The sequence below is a fragment of the Mesoplodon bidens genome (assembly GCF_964165515.1).
Source record: "Mesoplodon bidens genome assembly, chromosome: 8".
Lineage (NCBI taxonomy): Eukaryota > Metazoa > Chordata > Mammalia > Artiodactyla > Ziphiidae > Mesoplodon > Mesoplodon bidens.
This window is the reverse complement of record NC_138165.1, coordinates 17,543,333-17,566,161: the sequence shown is the minus strand read 5'-3', so window position 1 is coordinate 17,566,161 and position 22,829 is coordinate 17,543,333. Positions and strand designations below refer to the sequence as shown.

General features: G+C 37.1%; 1 protein-coding gene across 6 annotated transcripts in view; it reads right to left on the bottom strand.

Moving 5' to 3' along the window:
* Positions 1-2,554: 2,554 nt before the first annotated feature.
* PDE1A (phosphodiesterase 1A) overlaps positions 2,555-22,829 on the bottom strand; it is a 349,377-nt gene continuing 329,102 nt past the window's right edge. For all 6 annotated transcript variants that reach the window (XM_081241969.1, XM_081241972.1, XM_081241970.1 and 3 more), the window contains 2 exons: positions 7,002-7,118; positions 2,555-5,072 (listed from right to left, as the gene is read on the bottom strand). In XM_081241969.1, the coding sequence (XP_081098095.1) occupies positions 7,045-7,118 (74 nt within the window). In that variant the 3' untranslated portion in view covers positions 2,555-5,072; positions 7,002-7,044. The remainder of the gene's footprint in view (positions 5,073-7,001; positions 7,119-22,829) is intronic.

The window sequence follows — 22,829 nt, the reverse complement described above, 5'->3', positions numbered from 1 at the left end:
ACTGTTTTTGAGAAGAAGATGATAGGTCCAAAGAATGAATTAAGGATATTTAATATAATAACAGTATGCAGAAAAGAAAAATTGAAAAGAGCTAGAAGCAGAGAAGCCAAATGTGGAACACAAGTGAGATGGTAAAGATCGAAGCTATGCAATGCTCTTTGAGCAGAAAAAAGGAAATGGGTCTTTAATGCTTATAGAAACAATATAACTTAACTTTCAGTTGACCCAAGTGCTATGCCATAGCAAGGTTCTCAACAACTGGAGAAATCATAGACTGTGTCCAGTTCAGCAATTTCTTGGGGTTTGGTTTGGTTTAGTTTTGAGGGAGTAGGACAGTGTTGAGAGCATGAACTCTGGAGCTCTTGTCTAGTGCAGAGGAAAAAACCTAATCTCTAAGTGCTTAGTGGGTGTTTTGGATTATCTTCATAATATTTAATTATTGCATAGAACAGTGATATGTATAGAAATCAACCAGTTATCTTCTTAAAAGGCCAATTCCAGTTCAGAAGTTCTGGATGGGACCTGAGATTCTTCATTTCTAAGACGTTCCCAAGTAGGGACCACACTTTCAGTAGCAAAGTTCTAGACTGAACACCAGTGGTTACTTGAAAAGCAAACTTTTAAGGTCAGATATTAAGCATGGGAAATAATTCCTCTATCCACAGAAATCAAAGGCACCTTTTCTGCTGTAATACATGATTTAATTGGTCACCAAAGCACACCTGCCCCTGGTTGGTCACTGGAAATTCTGTCCTCTCAGAGTGGTAGTTTTTAGGGACAAGTGCCTGGATAGAGAATAAAGCATAGGATGGAATGAAGGTTAGAAAAGGAAGATAATGGATACGGTGGGTGGAGAAGACAGGACCGATCCTCCCATAGTGGCCAGGGACAGTCTATCTAGTGGTTTGGGGAGCCACACTCCGACTTCGAATCCAGGGCCCTCAACTTAATAGCTGTGTGATCTTACACAAATTATTTACCTTCTTCTGCCATGGTTTCTCATCCATAGATGGGGATAACAAATCTTCAAAGAGCAGTTAGTTACAGGGAGTAAAAGACATAATGTCAGAAAATAATGTAATGCAGTAGTAAGACTGTAATAAGAACTAAATAATTGAATCTTTAATTATCAGAGATAAAAAGGTATCAGCTTGAGATGCAAAGGAAGCTCTCCAACCATCACAACTGGTAAGGAAATAACCTAGAAATTTATTAATGTTACTAAAGGACAAATAGCCCCCAAAAGAGCTTTAAATATACATTTTGGTCCATACATGGGATTTGTATCTTAAGTATTTGGAATTCCCTCCAAAGAAATTGCATGTATGTAATGTGGGACATCATTAGGTGTTTGTTTTTTGACTCTAAAATGTATGTTTTCATTGTAGTTTAAGGCTTGTACTAAAGGATGGATAAACTTTGTGATATTTAGGAAAGCAATTAAACAGAAAACACAAGGCTTAACGTAGCTTCCAAAGGAAATATGTGTTTTATATCTACATTAAAAAAATTAAATTATTTTCAAAATTAAAATATGGCTTTTGAAAGCTTTTTGATATTAGGTGAAAACTTATCATGGAATCACATTTAAAGTAAAAAGTTCAGTTAAGTGTCATGTATCTGCTGACTAGATAAATTTTTATATTTTCATCAGATGCTTTAGCATCACAGAGACACAGCCTGAGAGGTGACACATATTGTGTCGATTACTCTTAATTCAGTTAATTAGAACTCTCTAGGTCTTCACCTTGACTTGACACTCTTTGCTTCTTTATTATTCTCTGGTATTACCTTATTCACATTGTCCTTCTTCACAGAGCTGTCCTTTCCACTGTGTTCTGTCCCATCCTACACAGATGTAGTAGAAAGAAAAAGAGGTCTTTGGTGTCAGCGTTCTAGGACCAATTCCAGTCTGGAATCTGCTGCTTGAGACCCACATGGCTTTAGACAAGGCTCTTTCTCTGAGACTTCGTTTCCTTACTCATATTGATACCCATTTTGCTGGATTATTGAGGATTAGAGATAATATTTGTTAAGTGTTTACCTGGAGCCTGTACATAGAAAATAGGCAATGAATATGAGCTTTTGTTTATTATTTGTTACTGAAACATCAACTCATGTGCCATCCATTCCAAGAAGTCTTCTTGGAAGCCCTGAAGATGGAGGCAGGTTTTACCTCCTTTAATACCCGGAGGTACATTTTACTTGCACCTGGCTACTTACATATGTGGCATTTTAGTTATTCATGTGTATAGATTATCTCCTTTATAAAATAGGAAATTTCTAGAGGAAAGATTCAGGTTTCCAGAATCCTATATGTGCCATGCATCTAGCCAGGAGTATGCAAATAATACGTGCAATAATAAATGCTCAGTGAACATTTCTTTCATAGAGCAAAAATCACTTTCTGATTGAACTCATATCAACTTTCAAGATGGTGTACTTCTGGTTTTCCCTGATTTTGCCAACTTTTCAATGCCCCACCAAATTGAATTACATCAGCCACCAAATGGTTCATGATACTTTCCCTCAAGTATGATTTATTTAACAATCATATACAATAGGAAATACAGAGAATTACAGCAGAATAAAAACACAAGAATTGTAGCTTGTCATGTTAAAAATTAAATAAAAGAGATACCAGCTAAATAAAAAGGCATATGAAATTGTTAGATATATGTTGAGTAGCTGAGGATACACATGCTAAGCAGGCCATTTAAGGCTCAGCAGCCGAATTCATCCATCCCTCTCTTTAGGATGGAATCAACATTGATGTTGGCAGAAGGGATGGGCACTGGTACCCTCTGCTCTGACTTCCCGCTAATTAACATGAGTTACTGCCTGTCTTAGAGAGAGACAGGAAGGAAGGAATAAGGAAGATACAAAGGAGGGCAGGAGAGAAGGGAGGGGAAGGAGCAAAAGAGGGAGTGAGGGAGGGAGATTAGGGGGAAAAAAGTGCATCAATAGAGCGACAACTCTTCTGAAGAGATGGAGCGAGTTTTCTCCACTCCCCTGGAAGTTCCGTCACAGCGCTTTATAAATTACATAACCTGGAAAATTAGGTTAAACCCCATATACAGAAAATAATGACTTCATTATATTCCTCTATTTTTTTAGTAATAGTCTATATATCTTAAAGTATTAATAGGAACAAAGTGGACATGTTTCTTATGACAATTAAGAAGCAGTGTTTCAATTTATTTCTCTGTTGAGAGACTCTATAGCTTTACTGAGAGACACCTGGCTCAAATAGGAACAATAGTAACTAGACTTCCCTGACAGTCATATTCTAATCTTAAATGCAGAATATTTTCTAGCTTGTAAATAGCTACCTTAAAAAAGACATTAAAAGCAGTAGTTGCAGTTTCTCCATAAATAGAAATAAGAAATCCGTTGTAGGACAAAAAGTCACCATGATGTACATATCTATAAATTTCCCCCAACACATCAGTATAGATCAATCTTTACTGCTTACATTTAAAATATCAATTGCATTATAATGTCTATGATACAATTCAATTATTTAGCTGTGTTCTACATATGCTTCAGGTGAAACAAAATCTAAGGAACTTATTCACAGAACATTTAAAAGCATCTTATACACAGTCTATGCACAAATATATCTTAAATTAAAATGCATACCTAATATGCATATAGAATATGGCTTACACATGAAAAGAGATCTAAATTGTGAGTTATAAAATCCCACACTTAGACTTAAAATTTTGCTTGTGATTGCATCCATTTCTAAAATATTGCTTAGCATTGTGGAACCCAGGGAAGAAGCATGTGCAACAGAAAACTCATTAGGATGGACAACCCACCTTCACTTTATTCTTTACTTGATGGCTACGCTTAATTTTTTCCACCCAATTCTACCATTCACAAAGACAAATTTGCTTAGTCTCACAATCATTGAAGAGTTTGTACAGTGAAAATTTACAACACCTACTTGTGCTTGACCTTTCTTGTCAGCTAATAACAAATAAATGTAGCTCTTCAGTTTGGAGCAAAGGCAAGGCTCTGCACATGCTCAGGCAAAACATGACAAGGAAGCAGAGTCTCCAAGGGTTGCAGTTTGTTTCTGTGTGGTAAAATTATAAACTCACGTCAAATAACATTATCTGTACAGAAAAGTGTGGGATTCCATTTTCATAGACATTTTTGAATACACACACAGACACGCACACACACACACTTCTTGTCACTTATCCCTTGGCCTGTGATATATTTTGTTACATCCTGATGGGATCAACACCCCAGAAGGCAAATTCCATTCTCAGTTCTAGTGTCTGTCTCCAACAATGGCTGGAGGTTCTTGTCATCTTGGATCGTAGGTAATGCGTGACTTGCATTGTGATGACACCCATGTAGGTGATGCATTAGTGCTTTGAAATCACAGGGATGGATGCAGGCTGGTCCACTGCTTTCAGGGGCAGGTTTCACTGTGGTTTCCCAGCTTGAGAGTTACAATGAAGAGTTCATCAGGTCACAGAGCCAGGGCTCTGATGCTCCATTGTTGTCATAGGACTTCAACCACAGCTTCTGAGCAGCCCTGGCTCTCACTTTGTTCCCATGTATTTAAAATAACAAGGACAATCTAAATAGCCTCAGAGCTGCAAAAAATATTTTTCTATAATTTTGTTTTTGCTTTCCTTTTACTTAACATCTTGAAAAATTTACTGTAGTTATAGCACTCTGTATAAAACAAAGCAAGAAAGTAAAATTTTAAAATGCCTCATCTTCTGCACAAATATTGCATAGTTGCCTATGCAATAACTGGGTTCAACCTGATGAAAAATTAAAACTGTCCAACTTTTGTCTTAAAAACGTCTCTGGCTTGATTGAAGAAGGCCAAATTGTGGAGGAAGAGCAATGGCAGAAGCACTGGCCAAAATCTCTGGTAGCAACTTTGAGTGTATTTATTTGGCTAGAATTACTAGTTCAGAATTTATGTTCTTCTCTTATATGAGTCCGTAAAATGGCCTGTTTCCAAGTGTGTGTTGAAAGAGGAGAATATAGGTTTGTGGAAAATTGAGGATTTAGGATATTTTAGTGCTGTTCTCATTATCCTGAAATAAAATCCAAATGAAAATGAAGATCATGTTTTAGTCATATATAGGCATCAATCACTGAATGGCAATTTCACGTTGGACTTCATATAGCTTGTAAAAATAAGGGATTTATCAGTAGATAATAGATATTCTTTAAATCAGTTGGAATTCTTCCTGTCTCTTCTGTGTGTGCATGCGTGAGTGCATGCGTATATGTGTGTATTTATGTATCTTTAAAGTTTGGATGGAGGGTACGCAGAAAAATTGCTGTAGCTAATATGAGACAATATCTTTAAATTGTTTAATACAGAGCTGGTTTTTAAAATTTCCATCAACTTTGTGGCTTGATTTCTATTTACAATCCCTATGTAAAATAGTAATCACAGTCACTAACTCTGGAATTGTTGATAGGACTAAATGAGATAATAAGTATGAGATGTTCATCACAGTGTCTGACACTGATAGTTGCTATTAATGAAACTATTATTATTAATTAAAGAGTCTTACAACTAACTCAAGAATACTGAGAAATGAATCATCTTAAAAGCTAATCACATTTTAACTGTGTCATATCTAAAACAACATTTAAGGAGCTACTGATAGTATATCAAAGGCTTGACGTGGTACCTGCAGCATTTTCTCTTGTCCCTACCGTCAAGGTACAAGACAGCAGGACTCATTTTTATATATTTTTTAAGGAGATACTAAGATATTCTACTATAAGAAACACATTCCTCCCTTTTAACTTCCTTCTAACTGCCTGCACCTTCTCTGTTGGTCCAAGACAATGGTTCTCAAATTTAGTGTACAGAAGTAGCAGTAGACTGAATTATTAAAAATTCAGATTCCTAAGGCATCACTCCCAGAGTTGGTAATTTGGTAGATCAAAGGTGAGCCCTAGAAGCTGATTTTTCTTTTAAACATCTTTATTGGAGTATAATTGCTTTACAATGGTGTATTAGCTTCTGCTGTATAACAAAGTGAATCAGCTATACATATACATATATCCCCATATCTCCTCCCTCTTGGGTCTCCCTCCCACCCTCCCTATCCCACCACTCTAGGTGGACACAAAGCACCGAGCTGATCTCCCTGTGCTATGCAGCTGCTTCCCACTAGCTATCTATTTTACATTTGGTAGTGTATATATGTCCATGCCTCTCTCTCACTTCGTCCCAGCTTAGCCTTCCCCCTCCCCATATCCTCAAGTCCATTCTCTACGTCTGCGTCTTTATTCCTGTCCTGCCCCTAGGTTCTTCAGAACCATTTTTTTTTTAAGATTCCATATATTTGTGTTAGCATACGGTATTTGTTTTTCTCTTTCTGACTTACTTCACTCTGTATGACAGTCTCTAGGTCCATCCACCTCACTACAAATAACTCAATTTCGTTTCTTTTTATGGCTGAGTTATATTCCATTGTATATATGTGCCACATCTTCTTTATCCATTCATCTGTTGATGGACACTTAGGTTGTAGAAGCTGAATTTTTAAAAAGGGAATCATTGATGCAAATGTCCACGGATTTTAGCAAATATTGATGTTGTTTCATAATATGTACTTGCTTTGTTATTATCACTCAGTGTAAACATTCATATTTCCTACATGATGTAGAAAAGGAAATTGGTATAAAACATTCATATTTCTTTTATGGAATAGTGGAAGAAACTAGGATTAAACCTCCCCATAGGATATAGCTTATTATTTTTAAAGGACTAAAAGGCCTCAGTAAATATAATTTTTATGGATGAATAAGTCAAGAATCCTTTGAAAAGGTAAATTTAAAAGTTAAATATTTAAAGCTTACCTGTTAATGTTTTGCTCCAGAAAACAAAGATTTAAAAGAAGAATCCAGGAAGACATTTAAGTAAGATAACTTTGTTTCTAATGATATTTTACAAACCATCCACTTCAGAAATAAATTTCTCATCTAAAAAATAAAATTACCTCTCATGTTTAAAATGACAGAAGCCTTTAAGGTGTTTCAAACCTATGAATGTGTCTCAGCATGTTTTTCTTCGGCACTTACTAGATCTTCTGAATTCTTATGAAGATCAGGCTCACCTAAAAAATAAGCAAACAAATAACAAATAAACAAAAACAAAATAGGTCTGAGGGAAAAAACCTAATAAGGTCAGGAAACTAAAGCAATTAGGAAAATGTTGAAGACTGGATTTTACAATGGATCTGTGGCACATTTCTCCAAAGATACCAAACATTTTCTTTTCAGCTTGTGGATTTATAGAGTATAACAAATCATCTTCTGGTGGTTATACAAATTTGTAAAGTTGCAAATTAATCTGGGAATACAGAAATGAAACAGATGAAACATGTTTAAATATGCATTAAATCAAACATAAAAATTATGCATGTTTTCCCCAAATATTTTTAATTGAAACAAATTCTTTTAAACAAACCCTCTGATGTTCAGTGTCTTTTATCACACATTGCTTAGTTGCTATGAATTTAAAACAAATGAGTACAAGAGAATGTAATGTTTAAGATAAGACATCATCTGCCAAAACAAACTATTGGAATTTATAATCTTAGAATCACTCAGCTTCTATATAAACCTTGAAAAAAATTAGCATGGAAAATGTTCCAACATTTCTAGAGAGGTTGCAGAGAATCTATCAAAAATAGAAACGTAAAGCAAAATGTACAGATAAAAGAGTCTTATTATATAAGAAAGATAAAAAATGAGCAGAAATTAATTTTTGAGTCAATTATGATGCCTATATATGACTATATGACTTGATATTTCAGAAAACAGTCATATATGATAGAATGTTCTCTCCATCTGAAATGTGATTGAAAATATACTAACAATTAAACTTTGCACCAATTGATTTTGAGATCATTTCTCCAACAATTATATAATTATACAATTAGTGAACATATAGAACTTAGGGAGTATTATCACAAAGCAAAATTATTTTGTCCCTTACTTTCTCTTTAAAATATATGCAGTGGGAGAAACTTATCTTCTGTCCCAAGTTCAATCTTTCAGAGAGTATCAGGACTTTTCTAATCATTCTTAGGTAATAAAAACATCGTGTGATAACATTAAAATGCCAGTGTCTTAGGTCTGGTCACATATAATACAAATCAATCTTAAAACAAAGATAAAACTTCTTCCCAACCTTGGGTTTGTTGCAGAGCTTAGAAAGGGTGGTGATGGGGGGAGGGCATGATTGATGTTTCTTTCATTTCTTGTTTGCCCTCCCTCAACTGACTACCTTGGACTCCTGAGCTGGAGCAAGGGAGAGAAGAAGGCTAAGAAGAGCAGCAAAGTTCCTCTATGACTAGTACTACTGTAGGATGGCTTTGCACTCACTAGACCAGGCAGGTGTTTAGAGCTGACTCTATTCTGTGAGCACATTCACGGGCTCTCCAGGGACCTCTCGCCAATACCATGGCTGGAGACTTTGCACAACCTTGGTATGGACATATGAAACTCTGGTTCCTTTACAATGTCCACAGCCCCTGGAAATTTGTTGGTACGTCTCCAGCTTCTGTCTCCTGAGGTCCTATCATGCTTACAAATATAGGTAGGTTACATTTGGTTCACATGGAACATTCACTAGGCCTTTATTCCTATCAATTACTTGAAAAAGGCTGAAACCTATACAGCTTCCTGTCCTTCAGCTTATCTGTCACCTTCTAACCTTTTAGACCTCTCATGTAAGAACTAGATTCCATTCCCAATATCCCCCTAACTTCAAGCTCTCCAAGGGTGAAGCTATCTTCCTTTGATCTGAGGTGAAGAGGGAAGCATTTCTACATCTTTCTCAATAGCAGAGAACTCATTAAAGAAATCTTCCTCACAAATCCTATTCTAACCATCAACAACCTGGCCCTTTCAATTGTTTGAACTGGGTGAAGGTTATAGGCATTCTATTATTGACTTTTGGATCTTCTGTGAAATTTCTGCTTCCCAGGTCAATTTGTTTCTGACATTTATCATCTAGTCTTGGCTTATACTTCTGATTTAATGTCGTGTTACTTATAACTAGATTATAGCAGAACAAAATAGACTAGAATAGAACAGAATGGAACAGAGTGGAAAAAATAGATTGAATTAAAAAGAAAGGAATATAAGTAAGTAACAAATCTCTGTTTCTCAAAAGTTTTGAGAATCTTTTACAGTGGACAAAGGACACTGAGCTTTACCAATAATCGAATGCTCTTACTTCTAGTGGATAAAGAACTCACCAATAACAAAACAGTGGAAGAGGAGCAAAATAGCAAATGGTTAAAATGCAGCAATTACAAAAAAAATCCCTAAATGTTACGTAGACTACATCCAAGAGTAATTCCATACATGCAATTAGAAAAGTAGCAATTTAAAACTATGACCAATTCAAGACAAGATTTTTGAAGCACTGGAAAAAAAAATTCCTTGAAACTGTAAAATTCTAGGTGTTTTCAGGGACAGGTATACAACATGGCCAATCAATCGCATGGCAGCCACAATGCTTAGGAAAATATTGAATTTTCAAATTCAAATTCAAATCACATTACTTTTAGTTAATAAATCTTTAGTTGTAGAAGCCTTTACAACTAACTTGGATTACTTGGAAGTAACCCTTAGGCTTTCATAAAAAAGGGTTACTTGGAAGGGTTACTTGAAAGTAATGCTTAGGCTTTCATAAAAAAAGAAAGCCATATCATTCTGATATATCATTCTGACAGAAAAGAAGAACTGATTTGCATTTTTGAATTCATTACAGATCATGTTAGATAATCTTCATGACCCAAGAGTGATCTGTGTAAAAGACCTTCTTGAGAAGCATCCCTATAATCCAAGGTTCCAAACATTTTTGAATCAGAGTCCCCTCTTTTAGTTTGATGAAATGTATGACCTCCTTAAAGTAAAAGTCATAAATAAATGAAATGAAATACATGGGATTACAAGGGACTTCATTTTTATTAAAATATAATTATCAACATCTTTAAGTAATCCTTAACATGTGATAAAGTAATATATGTGCTTCTTTACCAATGAGTTAAATAACAAGGTCTAGCTGCAGGTCTATCAGCTGAGTAATTTTGAAATAATAATATCAAATAATACTTCAAGGTATCCCCATGAATTTAAATATGTTATGAAGATATTGATGATTGCTATTGGTGACAAACACAAATACCCCAAATGTTACTCTGTGTATTTTTGCCTGCAAACGAAGGAAATCCTAATTTTTAGTTAAAGATTAGTAAAAAAAATCACTCTCCAAGTGTACAGGCTCTATCTATATAACCTGGGTTAAAATCTTTGATCTAGTCTAACTTTATTTTATGGGTAAGAAACAGGCCCAGAATAATCAAGTGATTTCCTTCAGTGTAGATCACAAATAGATAACCTGAAGTAAAAATTATTGGCTTTTAAGTCACTATTATTTCAACAAGACCCATAAAGTGACCTAGGAATTTCATTTTACTGAAGAGATTTGCAAGTTCCCATACATAGGAAGCTACACCTTAGGAATGAATGCAATGGGTTTGTTCAAAGCAGGTGCATAGAAGCTTGGTTGATAGCCAGGAAACAGGCAGTAAAAGGAAGGAAACTTGAATAATTCTGTTCATCTCAAAGAGCTTTTAGGTGTTCATCTAAATGTTGAAATTTGAAAAAAGTAATTTGTAAAATGATGGAAATATGGTTTTTGCTTTATAAACACAGTGTAAAATCAGAGGGGTGCAAGGAGGGGATAGAGGTCATAGGAGGGACAGATCTACACAAATAAACAGAAATCCTTTAAATTTAGTTAATCTAAATCTTAGCCTGCAATTTGAGCTCACTATTATTATATTAGAATCATAGTACGTTAGCTTTGTAGATGATATAAATAATACTTGCAGGGAATAATGTAAGGCACATGATCAGCTGGGTATTAGAGACTCCAGTTGTCCAGTTATGGGTCTTGTTGAACTAGTATTTAAAAAGTAATCTGCTAGGATAAATTATTATACAATTGAAAATATATCAGGGGCTTCCCTGGTGGCGCAGTGGTTGAGAGTCTGCCTGCTAATGCAGGGGACACGGGTTCGAGCCCTGGTCTGGGAGGATCCCACATGCCGCGGAGCAACTAGGCCCGTGAGCCACAACTACTGAGCCTGTGCGTCTGGAGCCTGTGCTCTGCAACAAGAGAGGCCGCGATAGTGAGAGGCCCACGCACCGTGATGAAGAGTGGCCCCCCGCTTGCTACAACTAGAGAAAGCCCTCGCACAGAAATGAAGACCCAACACAGCCAAAAATATAAATAAATTAATTAATTTAAAAAAAAAGAAAGAAAATATATCAGTAATAACACTTTGTGAACAACTGCTAGGTGGCGGGCACTATTTTTTAAATTTAATTTAATTTAATTTTTTTTTGCTATACACGGGCCTCTCACTGTTGTGGCCTCTCCCGCCGCGGAGCACAGGCTCCAGATGCGCAGGCTCACGGGCCCAGCCACTCCGCGGCATGCGGGATTCTCCCGGACCGGGGCACAAACCCGTGTCCTCTGCATCGGCAAGCAGACTCCCAACCGCTGCGCCACCAGGGAAGCCTGGCGGGCACTATTTTAAGAGCTTCACTTATCTTAATTACCTGAATCTTCACGGCAAAGTGTAGAAACTGATATGTAGGTTGAGTCATCTGACCAAGGTTTCAGGTCTGTCTAGTGGCTGAATCTCTCTGACAAAGTCCAACCAGAATCTTGCCCTCTAGCTTCACCATTTCCCAAACTAAAATTATTTGCATACCACCTTCACCATTTCTGCCATATCTATACGCCATTTATTCTATTAGTTACTAATATTTTTCTTTACACAGACTTTAAATCTATTCTCTTTTCAAAGATTAGTTTTGTCCTAAATAGTAATATCCAAGATATAACAGATTTGATGTGCTTGTTGTGTTTTCCTAACATGCAGAATTCATAATTAACAAAAAGATAATTTCTTCTATAAACACAATAATTGATTTAATTTAATGGCTTATATTTGCCCTCATACATTTCTCACTTATCTGACCCAACAATCCCTGCATGGAGTAGTAAAACTATCACCATAATTTCCACTTTAGAAATGAGGAACACATGGTCAGAAGGAATGACTGACTACTCCAAGGCACCATGGCCTGGGAGAGTGTGGGAGACAGACCCCCATATTATCCCTTAAAAAATACTCCAGTTAATTTTCCATACTTAGAAGAAGCAGCAAATAGTGTTTGAAAAATACCTGGCAAAAATTGGTTTGTGTAGTCCTTTCAGCAGAAATACTATTTCTGAGTTATACTGCATTATCATTTCTTCATAAGAAAAACATTACCTTTGCTATGTATAGCAGTATTTCCTCATGCAGGCAGATCTGTCTAGGTTGATTCAGCTTTATTTTTGGTCCATTTATGTAGCTTATGTTGCCAATAACTAGAAAGAATTGATGATCTAGGATTGAAAGTTATAGTTACTGGAGAAACGTATTGTGGGATAAATCGGAGCTTCTGATTCTAAATGGTGTTTTGACATCTGTATAATATGATTTGCCTTGTAGGTTGGGAATAAGAAATCTTCACATCAGGAGAAAATACTCTTCATTTAAATGCCTCTTGAGAGGAAACTGTTGTGTATTTTCTGCCTGAGGATAAATTTTGCTGTGTGCATGAAGGTAACAGTAAGCCAAGGAAGGAGTGAACACTAAATACCAAGAGAGATGAGAAGAAAAAAAGAGGTGAGGCTGCTGAAGAAAAATTCCACCTCTTTCCAAATGTGCTAGTTTCAACCCTGTAAAGTTAGAGGAAGTAATGCCTTATTTCATAAAGTGTTATATAAGATACACATCAAGAAATGGCAAATTATTTTTTGGTCAACTAAAGCAGTACAAAACACACCGATTCACATTAGCAATGTGAATGAATCCCAATACACATGTATTAAGCACCTAAAGATGTGGTGAGTCCTGCACAGAGATGATCAGAGGTGACCTGTGGAAAATGAATGCACGATCTCTATGTATATTCATCTGCCATTCTGTAACATTTCACTCCACTTGGGGAGCAAATAGCACATTAAACAGCCAGAAATCTTAAAGTTCCATAGAAACTAGAGTTTAAACAATGAAGAGAGGTAGTGAGATGTCTTCTTAAAAGAGGTCAGTCTAAAATTGGGTCTATAGGATGTATGTGTTTTGGTGGCATGAGGATAGGAATAGTCTCCTAAGGAGGGGAGTGAGGAGGTGAGATGGAAGAGCGGAATGGAATATAAGTGAAGGCAGCAGATTGGAAAGAAAAAGATGTGCCAAGGAAGAAGTGAAGCCCAGTTGAGAAAACTTGACTCAGAGTTCCTGCCCACTGACTAAAGTAATGGTTTCTCCTTCAGTGTCATTCTTTTAGAGGAAAGCTCTCACACCTATTGAAATGCTCTTATTCTCAGATGGAATTTGTCTGATTGAATCACAGATCTTTTTTTTTCTTTTTTAAGCAGGCTCTGGTGGCAGGGAGATGGTGAGAAAGTAAGGGCGTTGATTGTCTTTGAAGGTAGGGAAGTTGGGAGGGCAGCAATGGAGAAAGAAGGTCTAGGGTTGTGAAATGAAGACCACTCAAGTCATACTCTGTCTGCTGTAAAGAGTGGTGAGAACGGTTGCGGAAATTTTAAGATTTGGCTCTTAGAACCAATTTAACGTGAGAGGCAGTATGGGTCTTCTCTACTTTCTCAATCAGGGAAAAGATGGGATGAAAATTGAATCTGAGAGGTGCAGCAAAAATTCACATTTTCTTTATCTTTTATAAGAAAAAAAATACATAAAGAGTACTAATTTTAGGTAATCTAAACTAGTTTTAAAAGTTAAAACTTGGAAAAAAATTGTAAAATGATAGGAACACTTTGGCTTTGCTTTTAGTATTCTAGTTAATTGGGTTTTCTATTTAAAGCTAGATTAAGAAAAAAAAATTTCAATTGCTTTCAGTAAAAATGTTTAAATATGTCAATATGTAAACCTACTTTTGTGCCTAAATGGAGAATACTGAACATAATTGAACTTGTTTTAATGATAGATAATCCTGCAAAAAAAACCTGAGGGTTATTGTTCTAAACATAAGCCATTAATTCTCACTCTCCTATACATGTAGAATAGAGTATCATCCATGTTTAGTGGCTCTAGGTAACTACTAAAAAGATCAATTCTTGATTTTACTGCTTTGTCACCAATTCTACTCAATTTGAAAATTAAAAATAGTTGAAAGTTCTACTTTCAATGTGAGATTTTATAACATAATGCTAATACTATCAGAAAATTATTTCTCAAATTGCTAAATTTTAATAATGTCAGAAAGAAAAATCAATGAGGCATGTACATGATATATCTTCCTACTTATCCACAATCTCTGGCCTACAATTTTCCATAAGGTTCTGAGCTCTTGTGTTTTAAAATGGGTCCAAACATGGACGTGAAGAAGGTGTGATCAGATTTTAAACTGTAGGTCTTTACACAAAACCTTTAAAAAGGATAAAATACATAAACAACTTTAAATTTCAAATTCTTATTATAATCTGTCTACATGTATTTTAACATGAATATGCTGTTACATATTGATTTATTAAATCATAAGTTATCTGTTAGAAAGATACAGATTAATGAGTAAAAATTGCAAAGTTTATTACTGTTAATAATATTAGCAGCAACTACAAAAACAGTAGTTAATATTAAGGAAATAGTTACCATGTGCCAAGAACTATGCCAGGTGCTTCTTATATTTTATCATTTAATCCTGACAACAATTTCTATTGCCCGAGATCACATACCATCTAAGGAGCAGAGCTGAGCCTTCAACCTCAATGTACTAACCTGAATAGTCTGGTCGCCCAGTATTAACTCCCTGACCCACAGGGGCAAGTTTCTATTGGATCTGAAAGAGTGAATGCATTTTGTGTTGCCTGGAGACATGCAACTGCAAAGATTCAAGTTGAAAAACACGGCATTTTTAATCTTCCTGTTCTGACAAGCTACTAAAATTCAAACTTCAGTTTTTCAGAGAAGAATGAGTAGTTTGATAGTAAGCAGCCCTCCCTACAAAACAAAACTCACTTTTTACTATTACTTCCTGTAGTAACACCTGCAGTAGAAGACAGGCTAAGAAAGACTCAAATCCCAAGACCCACACAGGGCTATACTCAGGAGGATTTCAAAGTGAAGGACTGCAAGAAGGACCCAGATGTTCTCTTGCCATGTTCTCATACCATGGAGAAGAAATAATAGAAATTTCTGACTCCAGGAATAATGAGAAGTTATTCAATTTAAAATCCAGCATAAATATATGACTGAGGTAAATATCTATGCTTAAAAAAATCAAAAGGTGTAAATGTGAAAACCCCACCATCATTTTTGTCTCGATGATTTCTGACTAGCCATCCTGTAATACCATAGCCAACCAACCACTCTAGATCTTAGGGATCACAAACTGCACACATTGTTTACCTTGCATATTCATGCATAGCAAGAGCAATGAATTGTTTCTACTCTAAGATGGCAAACATCACAAATTACTAATTTTTTAGTGTTTATGATCAAATTCTTCAGTGGAGAGAGCACATTTTTTTTGGTATGAGTTTCCATCTAGGGAAGATGAGAGAAGAAAGAATCAGGAAAGTATGTCTCCTTTGGATTTGTTCATCATTTTCCCCTTGGAGACAAAAACCACGTACAATCTTCATCAAGTTGAATACATAATTTTCAGCAAGTAGGTACTTACTACAGAAAAAAGATTCATAAAATATTGGGGGCATGCATAATCCAAAACTCTAGGAGGCTTTAGATGCCCCTGATGATATTCTATACATATTGTTTGACAAATGCATAAACTAAATTGACTTGGTGATACCAAATTCCCAAACAATTAATTGTTTTTTCTGTCTTATTCAGCTTTAGTCACCAAATCTTAGAGGGTTTAGTTGGTAACTACATTAATTAAGGTCTAAGAATTAGCCAAAATAGAAATCAATCTCACATAATCATCTATCCTTTAACCTGGAATGAGAAAGGCTAGTGTTCTTACAAAATGCCTTCCATGCTATTTTTTCTCTCCTATGTACATGTTCCTGTCTGACTTAGGCTGGTTATGCTGAGGGGCTATTTTGAAGAAACGTGTGGAGAGAGCCTTATCTACTTATAGTTGTTGAAGTTAGTAGTGGAATAAATTGCTTCTCTTGGTCATTATGCAATACTCCTATTACAGTACTCCTTTATAAATTGCAAATCCATGCTTTAAAATAAAAGCACTTTAAGCAATTAGTCACAAAGCACTTTACTGATCTACAACATTTAGTCAGGGTTATGGGAGAAGTGCTATCTCTAATCTATAATGGCTAATACAACAGGATTATTCTCATGATGAACTCATTTAAAATAAATTGTAGGTGCTCTATTATCTCTACATCGAAGAAAACATCAAAACTATTGCCTTGAGACGGCAGCGAAGATGGCAGAAGAGTAAGACACGGAGATCACCTTCCGCCCCACAGATACATCAGAAATACATCTACACGTGGAACAACTCCTACAGAACACCTACTGAACGCTGGCAGCCCTCAGACCTCCCAAAAGGCAAGAAACTCCCCACGTACCTGGGTAGGGCAAAAGAAAAAAGAATAAACAGAGACAAAAGAACAGGGACAGGACCTGCACCAGTCGGAGGGAGCTGTGAAGGAGGAAAGGTTTCTACACACTAGGAAGCCCCTTCGCGGGCGGAGACTGCGAGTGGCGGAGGGGGAAAGCTTCGGAGCCGTGGAGAAGAGCGCAGCCACAGGGAAAGTGGAGAGATTCCTGCAAAGGGGATCGGTGCCGACCAGCACTCGCCAGCCCGAGAGGCTTGTCTGCTTACCCGCAGCGCAGGGAGAGGACTGGCGGCGTGAACACAGCCGGGGTTAGTGCACCACAGCTAGCCAGGAGGGAGTCCGGGAAAAGGTCTGGAGCTGCCGAAGAGGCAAGAGACTTTTTCTTCCCTCTTTGTTTCCCGGTGCGCGAGGAGAGGGGATTAAGAGCGCTGCTTAAAGGAGCTCCAGAGACGGGCGTGAGCCGCGGCTAACAGCGCGGACCCCAGAGATGGGCACGAGACGCTAAGGCTGCTGCTGCCGCCACCAAGAAGCCTGTGTGCGAGCACAGGTCACTATCCACACCTACCTTCTGGGGAGCTTGTGCAGCCCGCCACTGCCAGGGTCCCGGGATCCAGGGACAACTTCACCGGGAGAACGCACGGCGCGCCTCACGCTGGTGCAACGTCACGCTGGCCCCTGCCGCCACAGGCTCGCCCCGCACTCCGTGCCCCTCCCTCCCTCCGGCCTGAGTGAGCCAGAGCCCCCGAATCAGCGTCTCCTTTAACCCCGTCCTGTATGAGCGTAGAACAGACGCCCTCCCACGACCTACACGCAGAGGCGGGGCCAAATCCAAAGCCGAGCCCCAGGAGCTGTGCGAACAAAGAAGAGAAAGGGAAATCTCTCCCAGCAGCCTCAGGAGCAGCGGATTAAATCTCCACAATCAACTTGATGTACCCTGCATCTGTGGAATACCTGAATAGACAAGGAATCATCCAAATTGAGGAGGTGGACTTTGAGAGCAAGATTATTTTTTCCCCTTTTCCTCTTTTTGTGAGTGTGCATGTGTATGCTTCTGTGTGAGATTTTGTCTGTATAGCTTTGCTTTCACCATTTGTCCTAGGGTTCTATCCGTCCTTTTTTTTTTTCTTTTTAATTAAAAAAATTTTTTTTCTTAATAATTATTTTTTATTTTAATAACATCTTTATTTTCTTTTCTTTTATCCTCTTTCTTTCTTTCTTTCTTTCTTTCTTTCTTTCTTTCTTTCTTTCTTTCTACTTTTTCTCCCTTTTATTCTGAGCCGTGTGGATGAAAGGCTCTTGGTGCTGCAGCCAGGAGTCAGTGCTGTGGCTCTGAGGTGGGAAAGTCAACTTCAGGACACTGGTCCACAAGAGACCTCCCAGCTTCACGTAATATCAAACAGTGTAAATCTCCCAGGGATCTCCATCTCAACACAAACACCCAGCTTCACTCAATGACCAGCAAGCTACAGTGCTGGACACCCTATGCCAAACAACTAGCAAGACAGGAACACAACACCACCCCTTAGCAGAGAGGCTGCCTAAAATCATAATAAGTCCACAGACACCCCAAAACACACCACCAGATGTGGACCTGCCCACCAGAAAGACAAGATCCAGTCTTATCCACAAGAACACAAGCACTAGTCCCCTCCACCAGGAAGCCTACACAACCCACTGAACCAACCTTAGCCACTGGGGACAGACACCAAAAACAATAGAAACTACGAACCTGTAGCCTGCAAAAAGGAGACCCCAAACACAGTAACATAAGCAAAATGAGAAGACAGAAACACACACAGTAGATGAAATAGCAAGATAAAAACCCACCAGACCTAACAAATGAAGAGGAAATAGGCAGTCTACCTGAAAAAGAATTCAGAATAATGATAGTAAAGATGATCCAAAATCTTGGAAAGAGAATAGAGAAAATGCAAGAAACATTTAACAAGGACCTAGAGGAACTAAAGATGAAACAAGCAACGATGAACAACACAATAAATGAAATTTAAAATACTCTAGAAGGGATCAATAGCAGAATAACGGAGGCAGAAGAACAGATAAGTGACCTGGAAGATAGAATACTGGAAATAACTACTGCTGAGCAGAATAAAGAAAAAAAGAATGAAAAGAACTGAGGACAGTCTCAGAGACCTCTGGGACAACATTAAACGCACCAATATTCAAATCATAGGGGTTCCAGAAGAAGAAGAGAAAAAGAAAGGGACTGAAAAAATATTTGAAGAGATTATAGTTGAAAACTTCCCTAATATGGGAAAGGAAATAGTTAATCAAGTCCAGGAAGCACAGAGAGTCCCATACAGGATAAATCCAAGAAGAAACACGCCACGACACATATTAATCAAACTGTCAAAAATTAAATACAAAGAAAACATATTAAAAGCAACAAGGGAAAAATAACAAATAACACACAAGGGAATCCCCATAAGGTTAACAGCTGATCTTTCAGCAGAAACTCTGCAAGCCAGAGGGACTGGCAGGACATATCTAAAGTGATGAAGGAGAAAAACCTACAACCAAGATTACTCTACCCAGCAAGGATCTCATTCAGATTTGATGGAGAAATTAAAACCTTCACAGACAAGCAAAAGCTAAGAGAATTCAGCAACAACAAACCAGCTTTACAACAAATGCTAAAGGACCTTCCCTACGCAAGAAACACAAGAGAAGGAAAAGACCTACAATAACAAACCGAAAACAATTAAGAAAATGGGAATAGGAACATACATATCGACAATTACCTTAAATGTAAATGGATTAAATGCTCCCACCAAAAGACACAGACTGGCTGAATGGATACAAAAACTAAACCCATATATATGCTGTCTACAAGAGACCCCCTTCAGACCTAGAGACACATATAGACTGAAAGTGAGGGGATGGAAAAAGACATTCCATGCAAATGGAAACCAAAAGAAAGCTGGAGTAGCAATTCTCATATCAGAAAAAATAGACTTTAAAATAAAGACTACTAGAAGAGACAAAGAAGGACACTACATAATGATCAAGGGACCGATCCAAGAAGAAGATATAACAATTGTAAATATTTACGCACCCAACATAGCACCTCAATACATAAGGCAAATACTAACAGCCATAAAAGGGGAAATCGACAGTAACATATTCATAGTAGGGGACTTTAACACCCCACTTTCACCAATGGACAGATCATCCAAAATGAAAATAAATAAGGAAACACAAGTTTTAAATGATACATTAAACAAGATAGACTTAATTGATACTTATAGGACATTCCATCCCAAAACAACAGAATACATATTTTTCTCAAGTGCTCATGGAACAATCTCCAAGATAGATCATATCTTGGGTCACAAAACAAACCTTGGTAAATTTAAGAAATTTGAAATTGTATCAATTATCTTTTCCGACCACAATGCTATGAGACTAGATATCAATTACAGGAAAAGATCTGTAAAAAATACAAACACATGAAGGCTAAACAATACACTACTTAATAACGAAGTGATCACTGAAGAAATCAAAGAGGAAATCAAAAAATACCTAGAAACAAAGGGCAATGGAGACACGACGACCCAAAGCCTATGGGATGCAGCAAAAGCAGTTCTAAGAGGGAAGTTTATAGCAAAACAATCCTACCTTAAGAAACAGGAAACATCTCGAATAAACAACCTAAACTTGCACCTAAAGTAATTAGAGAAAGAAGAACAAAAACATCCCAAAGTCAGCAGAAGTAATCATAAAGATCAGATCAGAAATAGAAAAAGAAATGAAAGAAACAATAGCAAAGATCAATAAAACTAAAAGGTGGTTCTTTGAGAAGACAAACAAAATTGATAAACCATTAGCCAGACTCATCAAGAAAAAAAGGGAAGAGACTCAAATCAATATAATTAGAAATGAAAGAGGAGAAGTAACAACTGACACTGCAAATATACAAAAGATCATGAGAGATTACTACAAGCAACTCTATGCCAATAAAATGGACAACCTGGAAGAAATGGACAAATTCTTAGAAATGCACAACCTGCCAAGACTGAATCAGGAAGAAATAGAAAATATGAACAGACCAATCACAAGCACTGAAATTGAAACTGTGATTAAAAATCTTCCAACCAACAAAAGCCCAGGACCAGATGTCTTCACAGGCAAATTCTATCAAACATTTAGAGAAGAGCTAACACCTATCCTTCTCAAACTCTTCCAAAATATAACAGAGGGAGGAACACTCCCAAACTCCTTCTATGAGGCCACCATCACCCTGATACCAAAACCAGACAAGGATGTCACAAAGAAAGAAAACTACAGGCCAATATCACTGATGAGCGTAGATGCAAAAATTCTCAATAAAATACTAGCAAACAGAATCCAACAGCACAATAAGAGGATCATACACCATGATCAGGTGGAGTTTATTCCAGAAATGCAAGGATTCTTCAATATACGCAAATCAATCAGTGTGATACACCATATTAACAAATTGAAGGAGAAAAACCATATGGTCATCTTAATAGATGCGGAGAAAGCTTTCGACAAAATTCAACACCGATTTATGATAAAAACCCTCCAGAAAGTAGGCATAGAGGGAACTTTCCTCAATATAATAAAGACCATATATGACAAACCCACAGCCAGCATCATCCTCAATGGTGGAAAACTGAAAGCATTTCCACTAAGATCAGGAACAAGACAAGGTTGCCCACTCTCACCACTCTTATTCAACATAGTTTTGGAAGTTTTAGCCACAGCAATCAGAGAAGAAAAGGAAATAAAAGGAATCCAAATTGGAAAAGAAGAAGTAAAGCTGTCACTGTTTGCAGATGACATGATACTATACATAGAGAATCCTAAAGATGCTACCAGAAAACTACTAGAGCTAATCAATGAATTTGGTAAAGTAGCATGATACAAAATTAATGCACAGAAATCTCTGGCATTCCTATACATTAATGATGAAAAATCTGAAAGTGAAATCAATAAAACACTCCCATTTACCATTGCAACAAAAAGAATAAAATATCTAGGAATAAACCTACCTAAGGAGACAAAAGACCTGTATGCAGAAAATTATAAGACCCTGATGAAAGAAATTAAAGATGATACAAATAGATGGAGAGATATACCATGTTCTTGGATTGGAAGAATCAACATTGTGAAAATGACTCTACGACCTAAAGCAATCTACAGATTCAATGCAATCCCTATCAAACTATCACTGGCATTTTTCACAGAACTAGAACAAAAAATTTCACAATTTGTATGGAAACACAAAGGACCCTGAACGGCCAAAGCAAACTTGAGAATGAAAAACGGAGCTGGAGGAATGAGGCTCCCTGACTTCATACTACAAAGCTACAGCAATCAAGACAGTATGGTACTGGCACAAAAACAGAAATATAGATCAATGGAACAGGATAGAAAGCCCAGAGATAAGCCGACACACATATTGTCACCTTATCTTTGATAAAGGAGGCAGGAATGTACAGTGGAGAAAGGACAGCCTCTTCAATAAGTGGTGCTGGGAAAACTGGACAGGTACATGTAAAAGTATGAGATTAGAACACTCCCTAACACCATACACAAAAATAAGCTCAAAATGGATTAAAGACCTAAATGTAAGGCCAGAAACTATCAAACTCTTAGAAGAAAACATAGGCAGAACATCCTATGACATAAATCACAGCAAGATCCTTTTTGACTCACCTCCTAGAGAAATGGAAATAAAAACAAAAATAAACAAATGGGACCTAATGAAACTTCAAAGCTTTTGCACAGCAAAGGAAACCATAAAGAAGATGAAAAGACAACCCTCAGAATGAGAGGAAATATTTGCAAATGAAGCAACTAACAAAGGATTAATCTCCAAAATTTAGAAACAGCTCATGCAGCTCAATAACAAAAAAACAAACAACCCAATCCAAAAATGGGTAGAAGACCTAAATAGACATTTCTCCAAAGAAGATATACAGAGTGCCAACAAACACATGAAAGAATGCTCAACATCATTAATCATTAGAGAAATGTAAATCAAAACTACAATGCGATATCATCTCACATCGGTCAGAATGGCCATCATCAAAAAATCTACAAACAATAAATGCTGGAGAGGGTGTGGAGAAAAGGGAACACTCTTGCACTGCTGGTGGGAATGTGAATTGGTACAGCCACTATGGAGAACAGTATGGAG